Source organism: Sander lucioperca, chromosome 12, assembly GCF_008315115.2.
Source record: "Sander lucioperca isolate FBNREF2018 chromosome 12, SLUC_FBN_1.2, whole genome shotgun sequence".
Classification (NCBI taxonomy): Eukaryota; Metazoa; Chordata; class Actinopteri; order Perciformes; family Percidae; genus Sander; species Sander lucioperca.
The window spans coordinates 5,044,786-5,070,616 of record NC_050184.1 but is presented as its reverse complement, the minus strand read 5'-3'; the positions used below and the strand labels follow the sequence as shown (position 1 = coordinate 5,070,616).

General features: G+C 39.5%; 1 protein-coding gene across 2 annotated transcripts in view; it reads left to right on the top strand.

Annotated features, from left to right (window-relative positions):
• The first annotated feature begins 1,014 nt into the window (after positions 1–1,014).
• The window catches only part of ada (adenosine deaminase), a 25,857-nt gene continuing 1,040 nt past the window's right edge, over positions 1,015–25,831 (top strand). For both annotated transcript variants that reach the window (XR_004899006.1, XM_031313029.2), the window contains exons 1-10: positions 1,015–1,292; positions 7,726–7,787; positions 9,210–9,332; positions 12,276–12,419; positions 13,917–14,032; positions 15,617–15,741; positions 21,520–21,591; positions 23,291–23,392; positions 23,715–23,782; positions 23,891–24,020. Coding sequence is in view for 1 of the 2 variants with exons in the window: in XM_031313029.2 (XP_031168889.1) it covers positions 1,149–1,292; positions 7,726–7,787; positions 9,210–9,332; positions 12,276–12,419; positions 13,917–14,032; positions 15,617–15,741; positions 21,520–21,591; positions 23,291–23,392; positions 23,715–23,782; positions 23,891–24,020 (1,086 nt within the window). In the remaining variant the exon portion in view is untranslated. The remainder of the gene's footprint in view (positions 1,293–7,725; positions 7,788–9,209; positions 9,333–12,275; positions 12,420–13,916; positions 14,033–15,616; positions 15,742–21,519; positions 21,592–23,290; positions 23,393–23,714; positions 23,783–23,890; positions 24,021–25,831) is intronic.

Here is a 25,831-nt window from a genome sequence, read left to right as displayed (position 1 = left end):
TTTATTTCATGATGTATTTCAAAGGCATGCTTATTTATTTATTAATGTATTTATATATTTATTAATTTATATATGTATTTATTAATTAATTTATTTAATATTGAATGAAACGACATTCCATAGATGTCCAAAAGAAGACATGTTACGGAAGACAAATAGCCCAAAATCTCAAAATTGACCAGTGCATTAAAAATGACATTTTTGCCTGCCGTGTCTCCCGTTAAACTTCTGTGCTCGCTTCACTGTTACATAACAATTCAATTCAATTCAATTTTATTTATAGTATCAAATCATAACAAGAGTTATCTCAGGACACTTTACAGATAGAGTAGGTCTAGACCACACTCTATAATTTACAAAGATCCAACAATTCCAGTAATTCCCCCAAGAGCAAGCATTTAGTGCAACAGTGGCGAGGAAAAACTCCCTTTTAGGGAGAAACCTCGGACAGACCCAGGCTCTTGGTAGGTGGTGTCTGACGGTGCCAGCAGTAGCATAACAGTAGCATGTAGTGTTTAGGTGTTACAATTGATATATTGTTTTAATCACATTATTTATTTATTTTTTCAAATTAGGGATTTACTGGCCTACTAGTACTTGAGTAGCCTTAAAGGTCCAATATGTAATATATTTACTGTATTTAATAAAAAAAATGACCACAATATGTCATCAGATATTAAGGAAACAAGCTAAGTTGAAATGATACTATCTTCTCTGACAACAATGCTAAAGCCAAATGTCTGTTTTTATTTTTGGCATGTGTGTTTACTGTAAATGTTATCTACTGGATATAAGGGTAGGCTATTTCAACATATTCTCCATGGCCATTACAGGCTATAGAATCACAGTTGTTTTTGTCAGCCTATACATGCAGAGTAGGCTACTTTACGTAAACACGAAAATTTGCTTGTTGTTCCCCGGTTTGACATAATGAATTAGCCCGGTAAAGCTCTCATCACATGGGTGCAAAGCTGCTGCCATACCGGGCCGTTAATCCTTCTATCTCCTGCAATCTCCATGTGTTAATGCACACTGCACCTGCAGCGTTGTACAGCCCTTACAGTATACCCTCCCAGCTTCTGGTATAATTATAGCACTTAGTGGCTGCTTTTTTGCCCATTTCATAAACGAAGGCGTGTCCCGGAGCCATGCATATAATAGCCAGACGAGCTGCGATTGGCTTCTGCTCCCCAGTCCTCAACTCTCTGTGCACCAGCGGACTCACTGGCAGCCACAGCCTCTGCACCATGGCCGAGCTCTCCTCCCAACAAGTGGTATTCAACAAGCCAAAGGTACGTTATCAGCCGCCAGTACACTGCAGTGTGAAAGGAACATGTGGCTCGCTGGTTTTATGCATTACGACTTCGTTAACACTCTTTTTGTCCTCGTGACAAGAAGAATAAGAAGAAGAAGAAGAAGAAGAAGAATGGTTAAAAATATGAAGAAAGAACTCAAATGTCAGACAACATTTACCGCTGTCGGTGTTGTGCTTGAAGCCGGTAGTGAAACACGGAAGTATGTATGTATTATTGCATAGCCTACAGTTTAACATGTGACAACCGACTTTAAACAAAAATCCAATAAAAACAAGATCCATCAGTCAAGCAGCACTGTGAAGAATGAAATGAGATGTTTACATTATATCATTCATACTGCCATGCCATGGAGCAAAGAAATTAGTGTGATTCCTGAACTTGGATCGTGCTTTATAACAGCTTGTTCTGTAGTCCGTGTAATAGGTAATACTGCATGAATGCATGCTTGTGGTGGAAGAAGTATTTCAGATCCTTTACTTAAGTAAAAGTACTAATACCACACTGTTAAAAATACTGTGTTACAAGTCTTGTACATGTTACTTACTATGTAAGTATCATCAGGAAAAAGTATTAAAAGTAAAAGTACTCAATGCAGAAAAATCCTCACATTTTAGAAACTGTAAAGGATCCAAACAGTTAATGGTCTAATCATTTCAGCTGGACTTGTAGGCCGTTATATTGTTGGCTAGTTTCATTTAAAATAAAACATTGTATTTTATAAACTACATGTGTTTTGTGTGCAAAAATCTCAATTTGTGTAACTAGTAACCAAAGCTGTCAGTTGAATGTAGTGGAGTAAAAAAGTACAATATTTCTCTCTGAGATGTAGCGGAGTACAAGTAGAAAGTGGCATGAAAAGAAAAGACTCAAGGAAAGTACAAGTACCTCAACATTTATATTTAAGTACAGTACTTGAGTAAATGTACTTAGTTACATTCCACCACTGGATGAAGGGATTCACCTTTAATTCATGCCAGCTTCTCCTCACTGTAATAGAAACACACACAGAAACACCACTTATTATTAGTTCTTTCATTAGCTGGCATAGAGACAACTGGCTTTCATTAAAGGCCTTACAGTGAAATGCACCATTCATTTTCAGCTAGTTTCACATGCACATCAGGCACACAGGCGTGAAATGTAATGTATATTCACTGACTGGTGCCTTTTGGAGTCTTGGGGCTGGAGCTGACAGCTGATAAGAAGCCAAGAAATTACATATAGCCCACTGTACAGAAAGAAGTGTGTGTGTGTGTGTGTGTGTGTGTGTGTGTGTGTGTGTGTGTTTGTGTGTGTGTGTGTGTGTGTGAGAGAGAGAGAGAGAGAGAGAGAGAGAGATCATAAATTGTAAAAGGAGAGGCCTCGGGGGCTGCTTGCAGAGATAATCTGATTAAATATTAATTTGGTGGTGGTGTTGTCTGTTGCGGTAGCCATCAGTTCACCATCCATGCTTCATATGCTAACAGCACAGTATAGTAAGGTTATTACAGTCAGTGTGTGCTCATGTAATAAGTGGAGATTCATCTCCTGATTATTAACAGTGAGATGTGCTCATCAAAATTTCATAAAATCCACATCTGACATCTTCAACTGTCTGCTTTTTGTCCAACCAGCAGTCCAAAATTAAGAAAATATTCAGTTTACGTTAGGGCTGCAACTGACGATTATTTTCATTGCGATTAGTCGGTCCATTATTCTCTCGATTAATCGAGATCAGTGTTTCCTAAAAATCCCAAGATGACTTCTTCAAATGTCTTGTTTTGTCTACAACCAGGGGCGGACTGGGACAAAAATTCAGCCCTGGCACTCACATCAGCCCACATTACCACGCCCATGCAGCCCCACCCACGGACACATGCATTCCCTAATTACATTTGTGTACAGATGGTGAAATAATATAAGCAATACCTTATGTAACAGATTTTTAAACATTTAATGTAAGTAACTGGCAAACAATGCTTACTACTTTTTAAAGAGCACACGTTTATAACAAATTTACACATACTGCCTGTTTATGCCGTTTGTATGCTGTTACTGTCATTCTCTACAGTATGTTGGTCTTTGCTGTCACTGTCTGTTCGATTGTCCGTGTTTCTCTCTGTTGACACTGCACATATTGTCTGTCTGGTTCTCCATCTTTTCATCTGTTTTAATGCTCTAACCCTGCAATTTAAATGTTTTTTATGGCTGTCTGTGATTATACGTCAGGGTTTTTTTTTGCTCAGAATTGGTCTTTCGGGAAACACATAAAGCGGGGGGGGGACATTTATAGGTTAAAAGACTTAAATTCCTGCATTCTGATAAATTTTTATGCACCAATTTATGGTAAAAATGTCAATATTTATTGCAAGGAAATCACAAATTCTGGTGGCAGGTACAAATTCAAAATACAAAATATGATGGAATATTATTATATTCAGTAGTCCAGTAAGGAGGCTTTCACATCCGGGACATGGGCCGGATACAACAACACTTGACCCTAAAGTCCAGTTGTGTTAATTAGCATGAACAGGGCTTCATGGTCACTTTTTTTCCCCACAGAGCACATTTTGCTCCCAAGTTGAAAAATGTAGGATTGACTTAGGCTACTTAATCAGTGATGTTGAATATAGCCTACAGTGTAATGGACCACCACAGTTCATACATGTGAACTGCGGATTAATTGCAGAGTTTAACCTACATAGTGTAAAACTACTACGTGAATGGGGCACAGCAGAAAGACGGAGCAGAACGACGCCGCATGTTCTGATTGGGTCGGTCGGCCCATCTCGGGACCAGGCCAGCCGTTGCCGACTGGCAAAATGCTTAATATTACACAACAATACATTTGACCGGCCCACAATTTAAAAAATGGACCGGCCCCTCTGGCATTTGCCAGAAATGCCAGATGGCCAATACGCCCCTGTCTACAACTCAAACATTTAACATTTAACAACTTGTAGGGCAGCCTAAAGCCTTTATACATACCTTTTCAAAATAGAATGCTAAGCTATTAAAATAGCCTAATAATTATTGGCATGATTTCATAAATCATGTTTTAATGTGGCACAGTGAATCCTTAGGATTAGGAATAGACCGTCTATCGGCCCTGGCTGATTATCGCGCCGTTTTTTTGGCAGTTTGCAGAATATCTGTATCTGCGTATTATTTGCCTGATAACCGATAAAGTTAATGAATTAAAAAGTGGTCTACTTTGTCTCCGCTCCAGCTCTCTGTCTGTCCCTCTGCTTCGGTTTCACTCACCACTGAGTCTGACTTAATGTCCCGCCCACAACACTATCTGACTCTCTTTTACTGTGGAGTATGTTGAAAGTTTCTAATTTATTAAATAAATGCTTAAAGCATTTAAATGAAGTTTTGCGTAGGAGTTTGTTACATTCCAAAATCTTAATTTTGACTTTCATTTTCATTTTCACTCTAAATGCAAATCGGTTCCAAATATCGGTTATAGGTGTCATTAACTACCAATAATCAGTATCCATATCGGCCTTAAAAACCAGTATCGGTCGATCCCTATTTAGGATTAACTGTATCTGTGGGTGGCTATCTTAGTGACTACCGCCAGTAAGCAGTGCGGATTTGTATTTGCTAATAATATGTTGGATTCATGTTAAAGGACAATTCTGGCGCAAAATGAATCTAGGGGTTAATAACATTAACAAAATAGCAAGCATAACAAGCTCAAAATAGCACCACACTTCAACAGTAGCATAATTAGGGTCGGTTTACATGTAGGGACCCTCATTATGCTACCGTTGAAGTGTGGTGCTATTTTGTGCCTTGTTAGTGGTATAGAAATAGAGATTTACCCTCTTCACCGAAAGCTAGCGTTAGCAGCAACCCACTGGTTTGCGGTAGCTTGTTTAAAGCTAGAGACACATTCGATTAGCAAGAAAACATGTCCCAGAGAACGGTTGACTCGGTACACATATGTTATTAACCCCTAGGTTAATTTTGCACCGGAATTGTCCTTTAAGACATTTTCATTTTTGAAAAAACTTTCCAAAATTAACAATAATTTGGAAGCCCCCATGCATTGACTCTGAGGACCCTTAGGGGTCGCGGACCCCCTGTTGAAGATCCCTGCTGTATATAAGTTACCACTATGTAGAACAGAAAGTGCTATGTGTACTGAAAGAATTACCACAGGATGTCCTGAAGTTGCAGATGGGTTAACCAGCTGTGAACCATGTGACGCTCCACCACATCAGGCTTTTAGGGGAAGAAAATCGTTGTAAACAAGCAGTTTGCAGTAACACGCATTATGTCTTGTTGTAAACATATGATCTCAAGATTTTCTTTATCTTTCAGCACACAGGCGGACACAGCTGTTCGACCTGTACATGTTTGCTTTCTACAAAAGTAGTGAGGTGATAAGAAAGCAGGTTGGAATAGCAGTTGTTCATAACTATGGCTTATTTTCATTATCTTTTAACAGGTTATTTTCAGGGTATATTTTTGATTATTCAATGAATCATTTGGCCCACACATCATCAGAAAGTAGTGGAAAATTACCCTTGATATCCAAGTAATCTCTCCAAGTCCAAGGTGGTGTCTTCAAATGGTTTGTGTTCAACCAAAAGCACAAAGATATTCAATTTACAATGACATCAAACAGAAAAAAAGCAGCAAATCTTTACATTTGTGGATCTGGAAGCAGAGGATGATGGAGTTTTTGCTTGAAAAATGACATAAACGATTAATCAATTATCCAAATAGTTGCTGAATTATTCTCTGTTGATTGACGAATCGATTAAATGTTTCAGCTTCAGTTGTAATACCCTAGAAAGGTTTGATTTATTAAAAGCTGGTGGTTGATTCTTTTTTTCTTTTTCTTTTTTTTTAACAAACGAGATCCACATTTTGAACACATACTGGGGAAAAACATTCATGTTTTTATTGCACGGCTTTAGAAAATAACTAAAAAAGTGCACTGGAAGTTGAATGTGTGTTTAAAGGGGAACTCGAGTAAGGAACATTCCATTCCCTAAATGATGTTACCATTGGAAATCTAACACATTTCCTTTGAGTTGTGATAACTTATGAAGGATTTCTCTTCAGGTTCTGAAGCCTGCAGAAAGCCTGAACGATGCTTTGATTCAGGGCATTTGACCACAGACTGTTAATATAATCTTTGAGCTGTTGTAGCTCTTGTAAGTTGTTTTGAACATTATACACTTCTCAGGATTCAGGATAAAAATATCAATAAAGTTTAGAGCAGCTTCATGGCCAAAAGGCGGGGACATACACTTAATGTTATGGGTTGGTGTGTATTTTATTTTTGTAGTCTGTGTCTGTTCTGTATTTTGCTTGTTTCCTGTTTTACTTTGATAATCTGTTCTGTCTTGTCTTGTTTAGCTTTACTTTGTGTTTTCCCGCCTGTGTGATTACCTGATGTTTTCCACCTGTTTCCCAGCCCTTGTGTCACCTGCCTCTTGTTTCCTCGTTACCCTGTGTATTTAGTCTTTGTCTTCCCCTTGTCTTTTGTCAGATCATTTTGTGTCCTGGTGCCGGCAGTTTGTGTGTTCGCCGTGTCAGTTCTGGTCTGTTTCTTCCCCTCCTATATTTTCCTGGTTTTTGACTCCCTTGGTTTGTTTTTGGATGCCTTTTCTTGTTTTGGGAATCGTTTTTTGCCTGCTGCCTCATCCGGGACTCCCTTTGTTCATTTTTGAGTTTGGACTAATAAATCAGACTTAACAAACCATCTCCTGCCTTCCTGCCTGCCTCTCACTCCGCGTTTGGGTCCACAATCCCTCACCTTCACCCGCGACACTTAATTTATTAGCTCCACCAAAGAGGTTATTTTTTCAGTTTGGTTTGTTTGTTTGTTGTCTCTCTGCAGGATTATAGAAAAACTACTGGCCTGATTTTCATGAAACTTGGTGGAAGAGTGTAGAATGGGCCAAGGAAGAAAACATTACATTTTGAAGCGGATCGAAATCACAGGGCAGATACACATATTATTTTTCAGTATTGTTAACATTGCCAGAAATGGCCTGGCCGAGGTCTGGGCTCTCCGAGGGCCAGACTGATGAGAGAAGTTTTGGCTTCAGTTGTGGAAGGAGGAGCACAGATTTATTGGTTTCATCTGCCTGAATAAATCACGGCCCCACAGTGCTTGAAGGAGAGCCAGGACACTTCATCTTCTTTGGCCTTTTCACCACTTGTTGCCCAATCATGTGCACTGCATTAATGATGGGCTGCAGCTGAAACATTCAGCTGCAGCACCAGCACCATTGTGCTCTCTGGTGGCTCTCTTTTTAAACACTTCCCAGTATCTGACATGCTTTGTTATTCTCCTCTAAACTAAAGTGTGCAATCCGACTCAGATATATGGTCTTATCTATCGATTTGAAAGAAGAAGAAAAAATGTTTTAATTGACTGATTCATTATCTTTCTCATCCACAGGTTGAGCTGCATGTGCACCTCGATGGAGCCATCAGGGTGCAGACTATTCTTGATGTTGCCAAGTAAGTTAGTTAAGAAGGTAGAAGATAAGATGTCATTGTTCCTTCCCAGTTTTGTTGATTAACTGTACTTGTGAATATGAATATTTGATAAAGTAAAATAGATAACTGATAAATCGCCCCGAGCAAGTGTATCGGCTGATATTAGGTTATCGCAGATATATTGGTCAGGCTGAGAAGTACCCCAAAAAATTGCAGTAGTTTAGTAAATGCAAAAGATATGTTTGAAACATTGTCGCCATTAGAAAAGTGATATCCACCACAGAGCACAGAATTGTTTTACCGCCTGCAAAACATGTTCCGAACATACTGTATCGTGGTCAGAATTCTTAAATAACCAAAATTAAGGGATTCTTCACTATTTGAATACTGTTTTTTTTGTTATCAGAGTTCATATGAGTTCATATGGGGAACATGTAAGCAAACAGTTGCCTATGTACTTTGTTTCTGTCCACCTGATGAATGTAAGTCCAATATTCACTCTCCTATTAGCTTGGTTTTGGTCTCCTCCAACTAGTGGGGAAAATGTCAATCCCTAAGTCTGCCTCTGCCGCTAAGTACTCCACAATGTTCACCAGCCAGTTGCTAACTGTCTCAGCTTGCCGTTTGATGCTAGGCAGGTAGTGTACAGTATAGTGGGTTCATCAGAGTATTTTTGCCAAAAACAATCTGCCTGCACCATCTGAACATGGCACTAATGAGAGCAGTGCGACTGAACCAAAATATTAAAGTTGCGGACCACGAAACCCAAACAATGAGCTAAAAAGACGCTGAATCCGTAGAGCTGAGGGGAACTGTCGGTTTCAACATAACACATTGTCATCCGATCCATTGGTAATGTAAAACATAATAATAGATTAGAGCAGCTTTAATACTGCATTTTCAGAATATAATAAAGCAATAACCTTACTTTCTTTTTCTATTTTTAAGATTATTTTTTGGGGCTTTTCCCTTTATTTGACAGTGGATAGACAGGAAAGGGAGAGACGGGGGATGACACGCAGAAAAGGGCCGCAGGTCGGATTTGAACCCGCGCCGCTGCCAAGGACTCAGCCAACATGGGGCGCACGCTCTACTGGCTGAGTTAGAGGTTGCCCCAATAACCTTTTTCGGTTACACTTTACTTGAAGGTATCTACATAAGAGTGACATAACACTGTCGTGAACGTGTCACAAACATTATAAACAAGTCATAAACGTTTATGACATAACGCTAAAGTTATGGTTATGGTTATGGTTATGGTTAGGGTTCATGTGTCATGACAGTGTCATGTGTTCATGACAATGTCATGTCACTCTTATGTAGATACCTTCAAGTAAAGTGTTACCCCTTTTTTCTTTTAAGATAGCAGAGCAAATCAGGTAAACTAGATTTAGAATTTGGTGTTTAATTGAAACAAAGAACACATTTAAATTTCCTTTCTAGGAGACGCAACATCCATCTACCAGCAAATACGGTGGAGGAGATGAGGCAGATCATTATCGTCCAGCAGCCTGCCACCCTCACCATGTTCCTGGGCAAGTTCGAGGAGTACATGCACGTGGTTGCGTAAGTGCCGACCATGGGCCGACAGGTCTCCTTTGATGATTCCGTTTCATAATTACCAAAGGTGTTTTCCTTGCTCAGCAGGTGACAGGGAGTGCAAAGAGCAAGACTTTGGAGTGATTAAGAGTCAGGGTCATCACCTCATTACTGTCGCAGGAATGTTTTTCCCCCAAAGTCTACCATGAGGTCAAAGTCCAGGCAGTTATGTTATACAATTATGATGCATCCAAAGTCTGAGCACCAGAGTGTGTAGTATAGGTTGAAGGGCTGGGACAATATGCTTTTGTCCCGATTCGATTCTTTCACGATACATGGCTGCCGATTCCATTTGTATTGCGATTTTCATGTATTGCAATTCTAGAAGTATTCACTATTGCCACTAACGACCAATCTTTCGTTTGTCAGTGAGTACTGCTGCAAGTTGTGGCATGCAGTCCTTCCTTGGAAGGAATTCAGTCAGACTACTTTGCCTGCAACTGACAAAAAGAGGAGAAAAATACACAATTAGCCTACTGATGTAGAGAGCCCATTCCTTATATCCTGTCTTTTTGTCCTGTCTGGGCCTGTCTTTCACCTTAACCTTCACATCAATATCAGCCTACTTTTGTTAGAAGTTCATTAAGTAAACTGTTCAAAAACATATGTATTAACAATCTAAGCATAAGTATCTGCATTTCCATTAGGCTATACCATATTAGTCAGAGTCTGGACTAGCCTACTACGCTTAGCTTAGCTCCCCCCCGCCTAACTCTGCTTAATAATGAATCGCGCTGAAAGCAGGCAGGCATGCAGCTATGCTGCTCGCGTTTACACTTGTGTGCATGGCGGGGTTTAAAACATTACTGCCAAAGTCTAAGTAGCCTGTTGAACATCCAAAGACAGTCATTGTACTTCTCAAGAGTTAATAAACAGTACAGACTAGCTCGCCGTTTCATTAATCATATACTTACGTTGTCTTTTCCTTTTTTGTGGGCACATCTTGAACAACTCCTGTGTGTTTCCTTTATAGGTGCTCGTGCATTGTGGTTGTGCTCCTGTGATAAGCAAGTGAAGTTTGACCAGTTGACCAGTTGGCCTGAAATACTCCCATACTTTAGAAGCTTTTTGTCTAATTCTCGGACTTGAATCGGAGGACTCACCTGCCTCTGCCATTTTTCATATCAAAGCAGTTAAGGCGGGGTGAGGGGGAAGAAAGAGGATAGCAGCAGATTAACCAGCAGGGCGTGCACAGCACACAGACTGGCGTGGAGGTGAATTACAGTGAGCCGTTTGAGACGGGAGACCAAAAATAAATAGGGGGTCAATAGGTAAACAACACGTCGACTACAAAAATTGCCGTTGATTACGTCGACTAAGTCGACTAATCGCGGCAGCACTAGAAGTATTGCGATTCGATAGTATTTAGTATTGCGATTTTCTTTACCTTCTTTAACAAAACCAAAAGTTGAATAATCCACTTCTAGAGACAATATATCCTGAGACATTTCTAAAAACTGATTGGTTTCTAAAAAGAATGCACATCACGTTAGTCAGTCAGTCTGACATTTATTTCATTTGTTAAAAAAAAATTTAATAAATACATAACATGGATTTTATGCATTTTCTGCTTTTGTTCAGAAAACGGATATGATGTAGTCGCCGTCAGCAGTACCGTAGTAACAGAAAATAAGTAGGTCAATCATTGTTAAAAAAATATACATACTGTATATCGATTCTAGGTAAAAGAATCGATTTTTAAAAGTCGACATACATATACAATTTTTGTTTTTTGTTTTTCCCCCCACCCCTAATAGGCTGTGATTGATGGTGGTGGGCTGGATTTAAAATGCCAGACATGCAGAACAGGAACACATAAGTATTAGAGCTCAAGTGTCGACTTGGCAACCAAACTGAGAGGAGAGTAAAGTTGTTCAGGGAGCCTTTCCGGAGTCTATCAAGTCCTGCAGTGACGCTGAACTGTTCAGAAAAGACCAAATAAAGACTTCCAAATAAAGCTTTCCACAATGACGGTCTGTAGAGAGGCCGGACTGCAGCGTGCAGTTGTGCTGAATGGACCCTCTTGGATCGAGGCTCTTGAAAACCTTGTGTGCTTCAACAACATAGGGAACTTGCTAGCTGAGTTTAGCTGATGTAGAATTGTTGTATGAGCTCAGTGGGGATGTGTGTGTTTGAGTGGGTGGGTCGGGGGTTAATGAGAGGATGCTGGAGAACAACAGGCATTCAGACCTGTGTAAATGCTGGAAGCTGTGTTGTTGTCCGTCATGTGATGTGGGGAGGACAGTGTGCTGCTGAGTCTAAAGGGAAGAGGGAAAAGGAGCTGTGAATAGTTTCACAACACTGTGTATTGTCAGTAGGGCTGGATTTCCATACTTTTTAGGCACCGACCAAATTGCCTCCATAGTATCGAGAATGAGAAAAATGCCTTGTCATTCAAAACCACATTTCAATACCTAAGGAGTAAATCTGTGGAAGTGGAAAATATTTTTTAATTACTTTTAAATTTGAAATAAGTCAGTCTGACATTTATTTCATTTGTTAAGAAATACATAACATGGAGTTTCTGCATTTTCTGCTTTGGCTCTGTTTTGATGGAAACAGATATGCTGTAGTACCGTATAAACAGAACATATTTAGGGGGATCATTAGTAAAATAAATAAATAAAAAATATTGATTCTAGGGAAAAGAATTAATTTAAAAAAAATTAAAAAGAAATCACGATACATACGTGAATCAATTAGTTTCCCACCCCTAGTACAAAGTAGAAGTGTAGGTGTTTAAATGAAATTAATTATATCATATGAGTAATACTCTGTACATTTTTATATTGCTCATTTTGTAAGCCATCATTGTTTAGATAATGGATTAGCAGTGACTAATGGTTTTATTTGTACCACTGAGATAAGAGAAAGTCATTCATTTTGTGTTTTTCTTTTGTTTGTTTTCAGTGGAGACAGAGATGCCATTAAGAGGATGGCCTATGAGTTTGTGGAGGACAAAGCCAAGGAGGGAGTGATTTATGTGGAGGTCAGATACAGCCCGCATCTGCTGGCTAACACTAAAGTGGATCCCATTCCATGGAACCAGAGAGAGTAAGTCTTTGGTGAACCCTTGTGTTAGAGAGGGATGTATTAAAGGGTAACTTCTGGATTTTTCAACATGGACCCTATTTTCCTATGTTTTTGTGTCTGTTGTGACTGATGGGAACAACAATCTTTGAAATTTGTCCAGTATTAAGCAAGACTGCTGCATCCGTGCAAAAATTGCTGTTTTTGCCACTGTCAGGCTCAGATTAATATTATTATTATATTATTACAGATTATAAGTGTTTGACCACATTATGGAAAGGATCCCTATAGAGTTAGACCTTTTTGTTAAAGAGTAGGCTTAGGCCTGCACTATAAATCGCGATCTCGATTCACCCTTGTTCGTGATTTAATTTTTAAATTACTTTGTTTTTTGTTTTTTTTTTCTCCTTCAATTAATTTATTGAAAGCATTTGACATTGACATGTTTTAATTATGTAAAGACATGTTCAAGGAGTTCAGATAGAGCCTGTATCAGGGCCATATGTAGTTCAATGTGTTATATGTCACTATTTTTGGTAGCTTACTGTACTTAAATGGCCAGTATGTACTTTATTTTCTTTATTCATTGAAGCCTCTATGTGTACAGGCTTGTGGTGATGCGCAATGTGCTATAGGTGCCAAAAAAAAATCTATGTTTGGTACTGCCAATTGGTTTTGTTTTGTCATGGTTCATGTGTGCAATAATATTACACTTCATGAGAAAAAAAACATGGCAGAGAATCGTGAGAGTATCAATTCTTTTTTTTTTTGATTATTTTTTGGGCATTTTAGGCCTTTATTTGGATAGGACAGCTTACACTTGAAAGGGGAGAGAGAAGGGGAATGACATGCAGCAAAGGTTGGAGTCGAACCCGCGGCCGCTGCGTTGAGGAGTAAACCTCTATATATGGGCGCCCGCTCTACCAGGTGAGCTAACCAGGCACTCGAGAGTATCAATTCTAAGCTAAAAAATCGTGATTCATATATTCCCGAATCGCAGGCCTAGTAGGATCCTTTTTGTTTCAAAAGCTGTTTTGGTTCGTCTTTTCACTGTGCCAACGACCACCACTCTGGTTTGGTTGAAATAAACCCATTTACATGTGGCTCTATACATGCTGAAAGTATTGTTTATTTAAATGGAGTCTGGTAGGTTTGGCGATGGCGATTTCAATGCCGTTTCTGGTTAATCAAAAAAGACTTTACTCTTTACCCAAAAGGTTCGTCTCTGTAGGGATCCTTGTCTGAATATTGTCAGACACTTAAGAATAATAATCTGAGCCTATCAGTGGCAAAAAACAGCACTTTTGTGGACATAAATTGTCAGTGAACATTTGCCCCGAATGGTTACATTGCAGTCCGGTTCGCGGGTGCCGGTTACAGCATTCTCGCTCAATACTGGACCAATTTCAAAGATTCTTGTTCACACGAGACACCAATGCATGGGGAAATAGGGTCCATGTTGAAAAATACAAAAATAACCCTTTAAGTTTGGCTCATTGCATGTTTTCTTTCTTCACTCAGAGGTGACCTGAGCCCAGACGAGGTGGTGCACCTGGTTAATGAAGGCCTCAGCGAGGGGGAGAGGGCCTTCAAAATCAAAGCCAGGTCCATTCTATGCTGCATGCGCCACATGCCAAGTAATGAACTGTTCATGCTCTTGTCTGCCCAAACAACCTTGTGAGATAAGGCTCCTTACTGTACTGTCTCAAAGCTCTGCCTCAGCTGTTCTTATTTAGAGAACTGAACAAATCACTGTGTACAGTCTAGAGGCTGTAACTGTTACTGTAACATAAGCAGTGACTGTCTCAGCAGCAGCAGAGCCTGTAGTGATGAGTCTGTTGCAAATCTGCTTTGCTCCATTTATGCAGCTGTTTCATATGTGACCCAACAGCCAAGTGCAAACCAAACCTGTCATTCTGTATGCTACATTACATCACTTGCAAAACATGCTGTAATATCATCAAGTGCTTACATCTTTATGCAGGAGACTTCCTGAACGGCTGGAGGACATCTGATTTTGTTATTATACTGTAGATGAGAAGTGCTATTTTAGGAAGATTGTACAAGCTGTTGCATATCTGTATGCAGTTAGATATGTGTATGTTTAAACAGAATGCAGTCTAACACTTTAATGCAGCATCTAAAATACACTGCAAATTCATTCATATAAAGTCTGTATGATGATCTGGGACATTGCATCATATGTATGTAACTGTTATGGTTTTGTGAAAGTAGGTTGTTTTCATACAGTAGTAAAAGTCAAGATGTGACGCAGCCAATTAAAGGAATAGTTAAGCTTATTTGCTTTCTTGCCGAGTTAGATAAAAATACTGACACCACTCTCATGTCTGTATGGTAAATATGAAGCTACCGCCAGAAAACAGTTAGCTTAGCTTAGCATAAAGACTGGAAAAGGGGGGAAACAGCTAGCCCGGCTTCGTCCAAAAGTAACAAAATCAGCCTACATTAAGCTAAGCTAGTCGGCTGCTGGTGGTAGATTCATATGTTCCGTACAGACATGAGAGTGGTACCTATCCTTTCATCTAACTCTCGGAAACAAAGCAAAAAAGCACATTTCCCAAAATGTCGAACTATTCCTTTAAGAACCAGACGTGGTTACTGTCAGCCAGATGAACACAGTCACTTTTGGGTAACGTTGTCTTGTGCTCGTCATAGCTGTAAGCTTGATGCAGATGGATGTAGATGATGCTTGGACTGTATCATCACATTTCATCCACACATCATCTGCACAGCGTCATAGTCGAGTGTAACTGTTGAGTCTGAGTCGAGTCTCGATTCCCCAGTATCCAAGTCCAAGTCGAGTCGCCATTACCGGCCGTTCGAGTCCGAGTCATCTCCCCAATTGTGCGTTCACACGAACTACAGTCGCAGGTGGAGGACACACGCCATGCCCCTGCAAAAAAAAAGTTACAGAGTAAATGTATGTCATATCTTACATCAGATTGTTATGACCTTTTGCACATAAAAGTAGTCGGAAACGTTATCCAACTTCAGAGTTGTACAAATTTCATGAATGCTAGAGTCCGATTTCATAAATCGTCCAAGTCCAAGTAATCAGTCAAGTCAAATCACAAGTCCAAAAAATAGCGACTAGAGTCTGAGTCCAGTCCACTCGAGTACTCCATCTCTGTGTGTGTGTGTGCGTGCGTGTTGTCAGGTCCAAACTGTGTAGTAATATATGTGTTTTTTTAACTCTCTAGGCTGGTCCATGGATGTGGTGGAGCTGTGTAAGAAATATCAACACGAAGGAGTGGTCGCCATCGATCTGGCAGGGGACGAGTCACTCAACTGTGAAGCCAATCCAGAACACAGCAAGGCCTATGAGGTGAGCGTGTGAAAACATCTATGCAATACCAACAGTCAAGGCCGTCTTTGTCAAAGCATGAGGGAGATTAAAAAGGCGGGTCTTGGGTACTTTATTCGCAGCCTCACATGCCAGACACATAACAATAACTGGTATAGCAACAACAGCAATAATGAGCTTAATGGCAACTTGAGTAGAGTGTTTTGTGCCCTTGAATGTGTTTTTGAAAAAGCCTGGGATTTCTTCAACCCTTATGTTGTCTTTCTGTCGACAATGCAACTTGTTGGGTCAAAATTAAATCTTAACACTTTTTTGGCGTTTTCAATGTTTTCAGCCATTTCTTTTTTTCACTACCACCAGTATTTACACTACTATCACCAAGTTATTACCACTATAGTTTTATACCTAGTTCTGAATTCATGGTCAATAAATCTCATTTATATGAGTTTAAAAAGAGAGAGAGGGGGAATGACATGCAGCAAAGGGTCGCAGGTCGGAATTGAAGGTAAGGTAAGCTACCATGGCGCCCCCCATCTGCGTTATTTTTTTGGCAGTTCGGTTGAAGGAAACCCAAATTTCTGTAATAGAAACTTTGAAAATGGGTCAAATTTGACCAGAGGACCACAGCAGGGTTAACAAGAAGTGTGACTGCTGGAGGAAAATTGCTGACAGTGTAATTACATAAGTAGACTCCTACCTTGGCATTAAAGCACAGTCATCATATTTTTTTATTGATACCATATTGCAGCATTATGAGGTTGTAAAAAGTTTTTATAGCCACAGGCAGAGTCCAACTCATGTTCCCACAAGCTGCATGTTGATGCAAGTATAGCTGCACTTTATCACCCCAGCAACATTCAGGAATCCTTAGAAAGAATGTGAAGCTTTGTTTTGTAGCTACGGAGAGGGCAGATATGGCTCTAGGGATGGCTATGGTCCAGACCCAAATATCTTGACAACTATTAGATGGATTGGAGTAAAATATTTTAAAGACATTCATTGTCAGCAGAGGATGAAGTGCACTGACTTTGGTGATTCCCTGACGTTTCCTATTGCACCACCATTAGGTTCACATTTGGGGTTCTAAGTGAAATGTCCCGACAACTTTTAAAGGGATTACCATACAGTTTGGTGCAAACATTCTTGTCCCCCTTCAAGATGAATTATACCAGCTTTGGTGATCTCAAACACATGCAAAACTACATTCCCATCAGCCTCAGCTGTACTTTGGGTTCAGTGCTGATTAGCAAATGTCATCATGCTAACGCGCTAAACCAAGAAGCTGAACGTGGTCAACATTATACCTGCTTTACATCAGCATGTTAGCATTGCCACAGTGAGCGTGTTAGCATTTAGCTCAGAGGATTTTTTGACCTTGGCTGGACAATAAAGTTGTATTCTATTCTAAAGCCCTTCTGTGTCCAAGTTCAGCTTCACAGAGCCGATAGCATGGCTGCAGACTCTTAGTCTTGTTAAATCCTCATGTTGTCCTCGCGTCAAATTTGACCCATTTTCAAAGTTTCTATGTCAAAAATATGGGTTTCTTTCAACCAAATTGCCCAAAAATAACTCGGATGGTTTAAAACACGAAACAGGCTGTGATTATCCATCAACATACGTTCCTCTGATCTAAACAATTAGTCAAAATAATTCATAATTTCTGGGATTTTTTAAATAAAAAAATAGGTATACTTTAATATGAATGAGGTTTATTGACCATGAATTCCATAAGTAAGTGTAAAACTAGTTGAACTGAAGTTGGCTAAGAAGATGTAACACAGAATTGGGGACTGTCTATTTTCCAAGAAAAATGGACCAGTTCCAGACTGAGTATACAGGGTCCTCAAGTGAGGAGGGCCCACAAACGATAGCTGTGGATGTGGGGAGGGGCTCATAGAGAATGCCTACTGTATGTACAGGGTCAAGACTTTTGTGCTACACCCCTGATAAACGTTACAGATGAAGAGGACTTAAATGTCTTTATCTGTAATCAACGCAGTACGGCAGTAAAACCTAAAACTCTCAAACCTATTTCCTCCTAAGCATTGACAAAAAAAATCCAATTTGGTTAACAGCCAGCATTTATTGATTAATTCAGAGAAAACCACAGTAGGTAATCAATTTAGCCTGTCAGACCATAATGAATGCGGTAGATTAATCAGTTAATACGCTACAGCGCTGGACGTGGAACAAGACTTACCTGAAATGAACTGCATGGATAAAGGATGGGGGGAGGTAATTGCATGGAGACAGGTTAGAATATTTCAGCCAATTTCTTTTATACATTTTTCAGTCTAATGTGAGAATAAAGGAGGTTTCTGGTTATTTGCTTCGATATATTCTGATTGCTCATTTCTTATAAAACTAACTTTCTGTCACTTTCTGAAACTGACCCTATGTTCGAGTAGAACTACATAAAGCAGGTAATTAAAAAAAATCCGGCTCCTCTGGCACCACCTACAGCCTGTAGTGCGATTTGCAAAAATCCACAGCTCCCTGTTCAGATGCACCAATCAGGGCCAGGGGGGGGGGAGGGACTGAGAAGTTGTCGATGTTCAAAATTTTTGGCTAAGTCCTGGATCTTCACAATCCTACCTACAGTACCATTAAGTGTGTTGCTGTAGTTTCAAGGTGGTCAGTTGCCTCTTAGTCACCGATACTTGAGATGGCAAACATACCTCACTGACCATACCACACATACCATACAATGGAGTGTGTGCATGTGTTTTAACAATGAAGTTAAAACACAGCCGGTTAAGTCATTTGAGGGAAGCGATAAGTCAGTGGTTTAATTTAACAGCTTGGTATGGCAACCTGAATGTAAAAGAAAAAAAGCAAGCTTTCCAAAAGGGTTAATATTGCAGGGAAGGTGATTGGCAGGCCACAAAAGCAGCTCGATGATGTATTTAAGTCATGTTTCCATCTAATTGTCAAGCGAATTTTAATCAAACTTTTAAAATGTCACAAAAAAGAAGAAAAAAAAGAATGCGAATTAGAAGCGTTTCCATCAACTGGTTTAGAGCAAATAAACTAGACTATGCAAAGCGTAGTTTCGTCACAATTTGACGTTACGCATGGTTGTAGATTGCAAACCGGCTTGCTAAATCAAAGAGTTTAGAAGCAAAGTTATTTGGCTAAATGGAGAGAGGTAGCATTGTATTGTATGAATAATAAGAGATAATATATATATATATATATATATATATATATATATATATATATATATATATGCTATGTTATATTTGATATGGTATTATGCAATTGGGAATTGTGCAATACAGAAGTCATTGACCACAGCATTAGTTAACGGGAAATGTGCAATCATTTTCAAAATTAAGTGCAATACGAGGGGGAGGATGTGTTGTGGGTTCTCTTCTGTTCTTCTGTGATTGTGAGGAAAGGTAGGAGATATTGTGTGAGGTTTATTAGATGTCCATTGAAGCATTGGGTGGGATACTGTATGATTATGTTTCTATGTAGGTTAAGGTTAACTGTATGTTTATTGTGTGTTTATGCGCGATGTGTCGCCATTTCGTTCTCTCGAATGCCCAAGATGAATTTCTCCTATAGGACACAATAAAGGCTTATCTTATCTTGTACAAGTTGGCCACCTGTACAGAACACAGCGTTGCGGCAGAGACATTTGGTGTCAGCGAGACAACGTTTACCGCTGTGTATATTCGGTGTGCAGGGCCATACGATTCAAGCTGTTGAACCAATTCGTCAATTTACATGATGTGGCTGAGGCACAGGTTATAGCGCACCGAAACTCAACTACGCACCAATTGTGTCACAAGTGTCCGGCGCACTAGATGGGACATGTATACCGATCCTTCCCCCATCCGATGGATACCAGGTCTATAGTCATGTGAGTTACATGTTCGCTACGTCACAACTGATTCGGCAAAGCTGTTTCCATCTCCCACATTTGCGCATTAATTCTTTTTGAAAAAGGCAAAAACCACCTCAAGCGAGCGTAAAAACATTTTTGCGAATTTGAGTTAGTTTTTTTTCAAATTTTGCCATTTCCACCAACATTTTCTAATGCAATACTTCAAAATGCGCATAAAATCCGTTGATGGAAACATGACTATAGACTGTTAAAACTAGATTTGACAGTGAAGGCCAGACAGATTGAAATCTGCAGTAGGGGTTGACTGATACTCTTTTTTCAGGGCCGATAATGTTGCTGATTATTAGTAGTTAGTATATATTTGGAACCAATATGCATTTACAGTCAAAATGAAAATCTTTTAGTAAAAATTAAGATTTTGGACTGTTACAAACTTAAGCAGTGCCACAGCGTAAAAATAATCTAATACAAGTATATGTCTTGCATAAAAAAACGTGTTAACTAAATGTTATTGTGACAAATAAAATGTAACTACAGTAAACGTTCATTTCAGAAGAATAAATAATTGGAGCAGAGGGACAGACACAGAGCTGTAGCCGAGCCAAAGTAGATCACTTTTTAATTAATTAATGTTATCGGTTATCAGGCAACTAAAACGCAGATACAGATAATCTGCAAACTGCCAAAAAAAATGCCCCGATTATCGGCCAGGGTCGATAAATAGTCCATCCCTAATCTGTAGTCGCCTCACACCCACTAAACTCTGAGTTTGAGTTGCTCCCATCTGGCTGTCGATTCAGGGTCCCGAGGGTGAGATGGAATATTTATAAGAGGTCTTTAATTCCCCATGCCGTACAGGCACTGAATGCACAATGACTGCACAAGGGAAGACCCAAGTATTTGAAATGTGTTCTCTGTCTAGGCTGTTAAGGTAACCTCCCTCCTTTCCACCTGCTGCTGCTGTTTCTGCTCATTGCACAACTGTTGTTTAATGTTTGATAACTTGTGATGTCATGGTTGTATTTGAATGTTTTGGAGAAGCCAAAGACAAATGTCCACTAAGGTGGACAATAAAGTATAATCTAATAATTCATAAAATGGCCATACATTCTTAATAACCCAGTTCAAAGTATTTTCAGTTGTTGCACATATTTAGTTGATTAGCTCCCTATCAATCAAACATTAAATATGTCATTGTTTTTTAAAAGGCTTTTTTTTACAACCTTATTTAATTCTGGTTATTGCGTCTGCATGTGTTTAGTCAAATTTAGGATTGACTTTCCTCATGTGGTATGCGTACAGTTTATGATTTTGTATGTTTATTTTCCTTGTATAGCACTGTGTAATATTTGGTTTTAATAAGTGCCATATTAATACACTGTATTATTATTATTACCATACAACTACAGTATATTACACATACATACAATGCTATATCATATTCAGTTCTCCAGAGATGTGTTTTCACCATCCAGTGTGGAGAGGTTCTGAAATCCTGTCAAGCTGAATCGATATTGATGAAGAAAATAAAACTTGCTTCAATTATTAACAAGAAGCAGAACTCAGAGAGCAGAGTCCACACTAATATTCAGGGTTATCTTCATAACTACGTGATCTCTAGGTACACTGCAGATTAAACAACCCACACTTGGTGTGTCCAAGGTTAAGAATGCCAGGATGAAAACAAGATGATCAAACCAGAGGAGTGCCTTGGTTTGACTTTAGTTTTCCCTCTAGGAGGAAAATATACATTTAATTCTTTATTTAAAAGGTGCAGTAAGTGATTCTGCGCAAAGATTGTTGATATTTGAACTCAACAGCCAAACAAATTCAACCCTGTCGAAATAAGCAGGACCTCACTAGGTGCTGCAGTATCGCAGATGTGAGAGCCAGATGTTTGGCTGTGTTTGGTTGCTGACCTGTTACCTGATCGATGTTGTTGACAGGAAGCAGTGCGTTGTGGGATCCACAGGACCGTTCACGCAGGAGAGGTGAGCCCGGCGTCTGTAGTGAAGGAGGTAAGCCGTTCAACAATAACACCAGACATTTCTGCACGGGGTGTTATGTGAGGACTTATTTGCTACAACAATTCAACTAAACAATGAAGTCACGCACTGACAACAGAAAATAGTAAACTGTTATTACAGGCAGAGAGCCAAAAGAAACAAGGCGTTGGCCAGTTGAAGGTTCACGTCTGTGTGGGAGATTCCAGTGAACTGGACAACAAATGCACAAAGGAGCACACAAGCACATACATACGCGTGTAGGGCTGGGTTAACCAAAGATAGCTTGAAACGATTCGATTCCGATTCCCAAGATCCCGATTCGATTACATTTCCGATTTAGATCATTAGGTTAAGAATTTTTCAGTAACAATACCAATTTAGCTTGGATATGAAAGAGATTCTCAGAGAACTTCTGTTGTAAGTTGTACAAGCAAGAATCAACCCTTAAATATTTTTTTTTTTATAATGCACCAGGTTAATGTTCACATTAAGAATTGACCCTCTAAAAGGGGGTTTAGTTCACCAAATCCATGGTGAAAAGGTATATATTCAAGTGCTCATATTATGCTCATTTACAGGTTCATAATTGTATTTAAAGGTTGTACTAGAATAGGTTTACATGGTTTAATTTTCGAAAAACACTATATTTTTGTTGTACTGCACTCTTTTCACCCTGTGTGTTGAGCTCTCTGTTTTAGCTACAGAGTGAGGCATCTCACTTCTGTTCCATCTTTGTTGGGAGTCGCAGTACCTAGGTAAGGACTACTAGCCAGTCAGAAGCAGAGAATGAGGGCGTGCTACACTAGCAGCTAGGCGAGCATTATAACGTGTGTTACAAAGTGACGCACGTTGGCTGGACTACAACAGAGCTGTTTGGAGCAGTTTGTGAACAGTGTTTTCTGTTGGAGATGGTAAGTCCCTTTGGGGTGGACTTTGGTCAGTGTTTTTTTCACTTTGTAAACCTATAACATGCACAAAAAAGCTATATAACACAATAAAGGAAAGGGGAAAAGCATAATATGAGCACTTTAAAAGATTGATTACTGGATTTTATTATTCGATATCAGATCACTCAAACAATCGATTATTTTAACCCAGCCCTAGGTCTGATTTTGCATCGTTGCAGTGACAGACCATATTCGATTATTGCCTACTGATGTTATTTGTTGATTTTCCGCTCGCTGCTTTTTTTTGTTTCTGCCTTTTGTCTGTCTGCTGTGTTCAGACTCCGCTACATTCAGGAAGTGTCTTTTTCAAGAGCAGATACAATAAAAAGGGCAGTATATATATATGCTTGAATTTGTTGATGAAAAGCATGTGTCGTGATATATAATAACTTTGAGGAGGTGATGCATCGTGATATCGATTCAAATCGTTGACAGGATAATCCTAATCGGATCATGAGACCAGTGAAGATTCACACCCCTAGTATAGATGCATTATTATTTTCTACCGTTTGTGTCCATCTCAGCTGCTGTTTCTCAACTCGACTGTTTACAGTCAATGGTCTCAACCACTTGAGTGTAAGAATGTCTCACTTCCATAAAAAGTGGCCACAAACTGAGGAAGTCATCCGTCAAAGTGACAGTTCAGCTATTGAGTTGCAAGTCTAGAAATAGCCCGCAGATTCTGCAGACATGTACAACATAGAGGGATTTATTTTATGCTTTATAACATTTTGCCTCGTGACCCCTTGTCTTGATACTTTTAGGCTGTGGACGTGCTGAAAGCTGAACGGATCGGCCACGGTTACAGAACATTGGAAGACCAAGTTCTGTACAAAAAACTGCTGGCTCAGAACATGCACTTTGAGGTGAGGAACTATCCAGAACGCTCACCATTGTCATCAAAGTGCTGCATCACCGACAAGACTATTAATCTCTGCAAAAATGTGCCTGCCACCTATGAAACATAGTGTGCCCTGTTCATCCACATACTTATCATTTTGATCATTACAGAGTGGGATTGTTTTAGCAGGAAATTATAGAAAGATAGTTGAATGTATTATTACAGTATCTACCAGTAGGAACAGAGTGATACGCTGACCTCTAGTGGAGCCTCTGGTATCACACCTGGAAGAAGAAAGATGGCAGTAATGAGATTTCTCAGTGCTGCCTGTGCTGTTCTGCTTGCAGATGTGTCCTGTTTCCAGTAAGCTGACAGGTGCCTGTGACCCAGACTTCACCAAGCATCCTATCATCACGTGAGCTGCGTTTTTATTACGTGACTGTCTGGTAATTAACCTGCATTAAAGTAGAATTGGAGGCTTAAATCATATTTTGTTTGAATTTTCATTGTTTCCTTTGTTCAGGTTCCGGAAGGACAAGGCGAACTACTCCCTGAATACAGACGACCCTCTGATCTTCAACTCCACCCTGCACCTCGACTACAGCACCGCGCACAAATACATGGGATTCACCGAGGAGGAATTCAAACGACTGGTGAGATCAAATGCATGAATAATCACAGGATGAAGGCATTTGAACATGGTTTGAGATGATAGCATGGGGCGAACATGCCCTGTGCATGGTAATGCCTTTCTCAGTTGCTAATTAAAGCAGGGACAAAGGCCGACTTAAAGAACTGTTCCAAAGCCGCAGATCCTTTTGATAATTACTATTCATAATGTATTTTAAACCGAGTGTGAAGAATTGTGCTTTATATCCAGGCTCCATCAGGTTTGCATTTGGATTGATCATTAAGAGAAGGTAAGAAGATCGATATCGAGGAGGAAACAGCGGGCCTGTCTCTGTCCGAATGTAACAAAATCTGCCCACTGGCACCTCTAAAGATCACTAATTACCCTCTGTAGCTTGTTTGTAAGTGTAAAAACAACACTACAATTACTTGTCTTGTCAGCGCTGTTAAGTTGCCATGCAACCAGCGGTGGCTAGCTGTTTTTTCCTGGTTCCAGTATTTATGCAAAGTTAAGCTAAGCTCCTGCTGTAGGGGTGAATTAAGCGTTATTATGGATCCCACTGCAGTTCTAGGACCCGCCCTACGAAGCAATCCGATCAAGTTCAGGTTCAAGGTTAGGAGAGCCGATTGGCCTCAACATATCAGGTTCTGTTACCTTTAGCGAGCATGGACGCCTGGCCAATTGTAGCGCACGAATGCTATTGAAAGGCGGGTCTTGCCTAGAACTGCAGTGGGTTCTATTATACTGCTGATTTGAATCGTTTCATTCAGTTGAGCTTCAAAGATTTGTTGTCACTGGCATTTTTTTTGTAAGATACGCGATTAAATCCGCTGTTTCTGACTTTCTTCAGTTCAATACTATGTTCAGTTTGTTGCCGTCTGCTTCAGTTCAGTACAAAACTAGCCTATACAAGCTCTGTTTACAGGGTTAATAGCCCAGCGGCCTACTATTTGTAACGGTTATCACATTGTGATTGTTTCTGTGGATTTTCAGTCTTTTAATGAGCTTTTAAACGAGGGAGTAACATACTGTGATTCATAGCTGAGCTGACAACACTCTCAGTCACCACTGAGAAGCTCCACTACAAGCTTCTAATTCTGTCAGTGACCGTGGTGATTCAGTTCAGTTCAAAGATTCATTGTTAAAGATTTGTTGTCTGTACATGCACTGAAAACCTCCCATGGGCAGATCTTTGTTACCTTTGTACTAAAGGTTAAAGGTTGGACTGGCTCAGCTAAACTAAGCTGGTACAAACGTGGTATCAATCTTCTAATCTAACTCTCGGCAAGAAAGCAAATAAGTGCATTTCCCAAATTGCTGAACTATTCCCTAAAGGCCCCATATTGTAAAAAGTGAGATTGCCATGTCTTTTTTTAATTATAAAGCAGGTTGACATGCTATATAAATACAGTGAAATTATCAAAACGCTCAATCCACAGAGAAATGCACACAGCCTGTATTCAGAAACTGTCTTTAAACGAGCTGTCAGGACTTCTGTACGGTTGTGATGTCACAACTATTATTTTTTTATATATATATATATATATATATATATATATATATATATATATATATATATATATATATATATATATATATATATATATATATATATATATATAGAGAAACAGTGTCGATACAGTCATTCCCCGGCTGCAATGACTGGCTGACCAATCAGAACAGAATGGGCTTTTTTTTTTTATTTTGGGGAGGGGGGCTTAAAGAGACTAAAACGGAGCATTTTAGACAGAGTGTGAATACAGGTATATTCAGACAGTATGAGAGGAAAATGTGTTTTTTGACCATTAAAGCATGTACACATGTTCTAGTAGA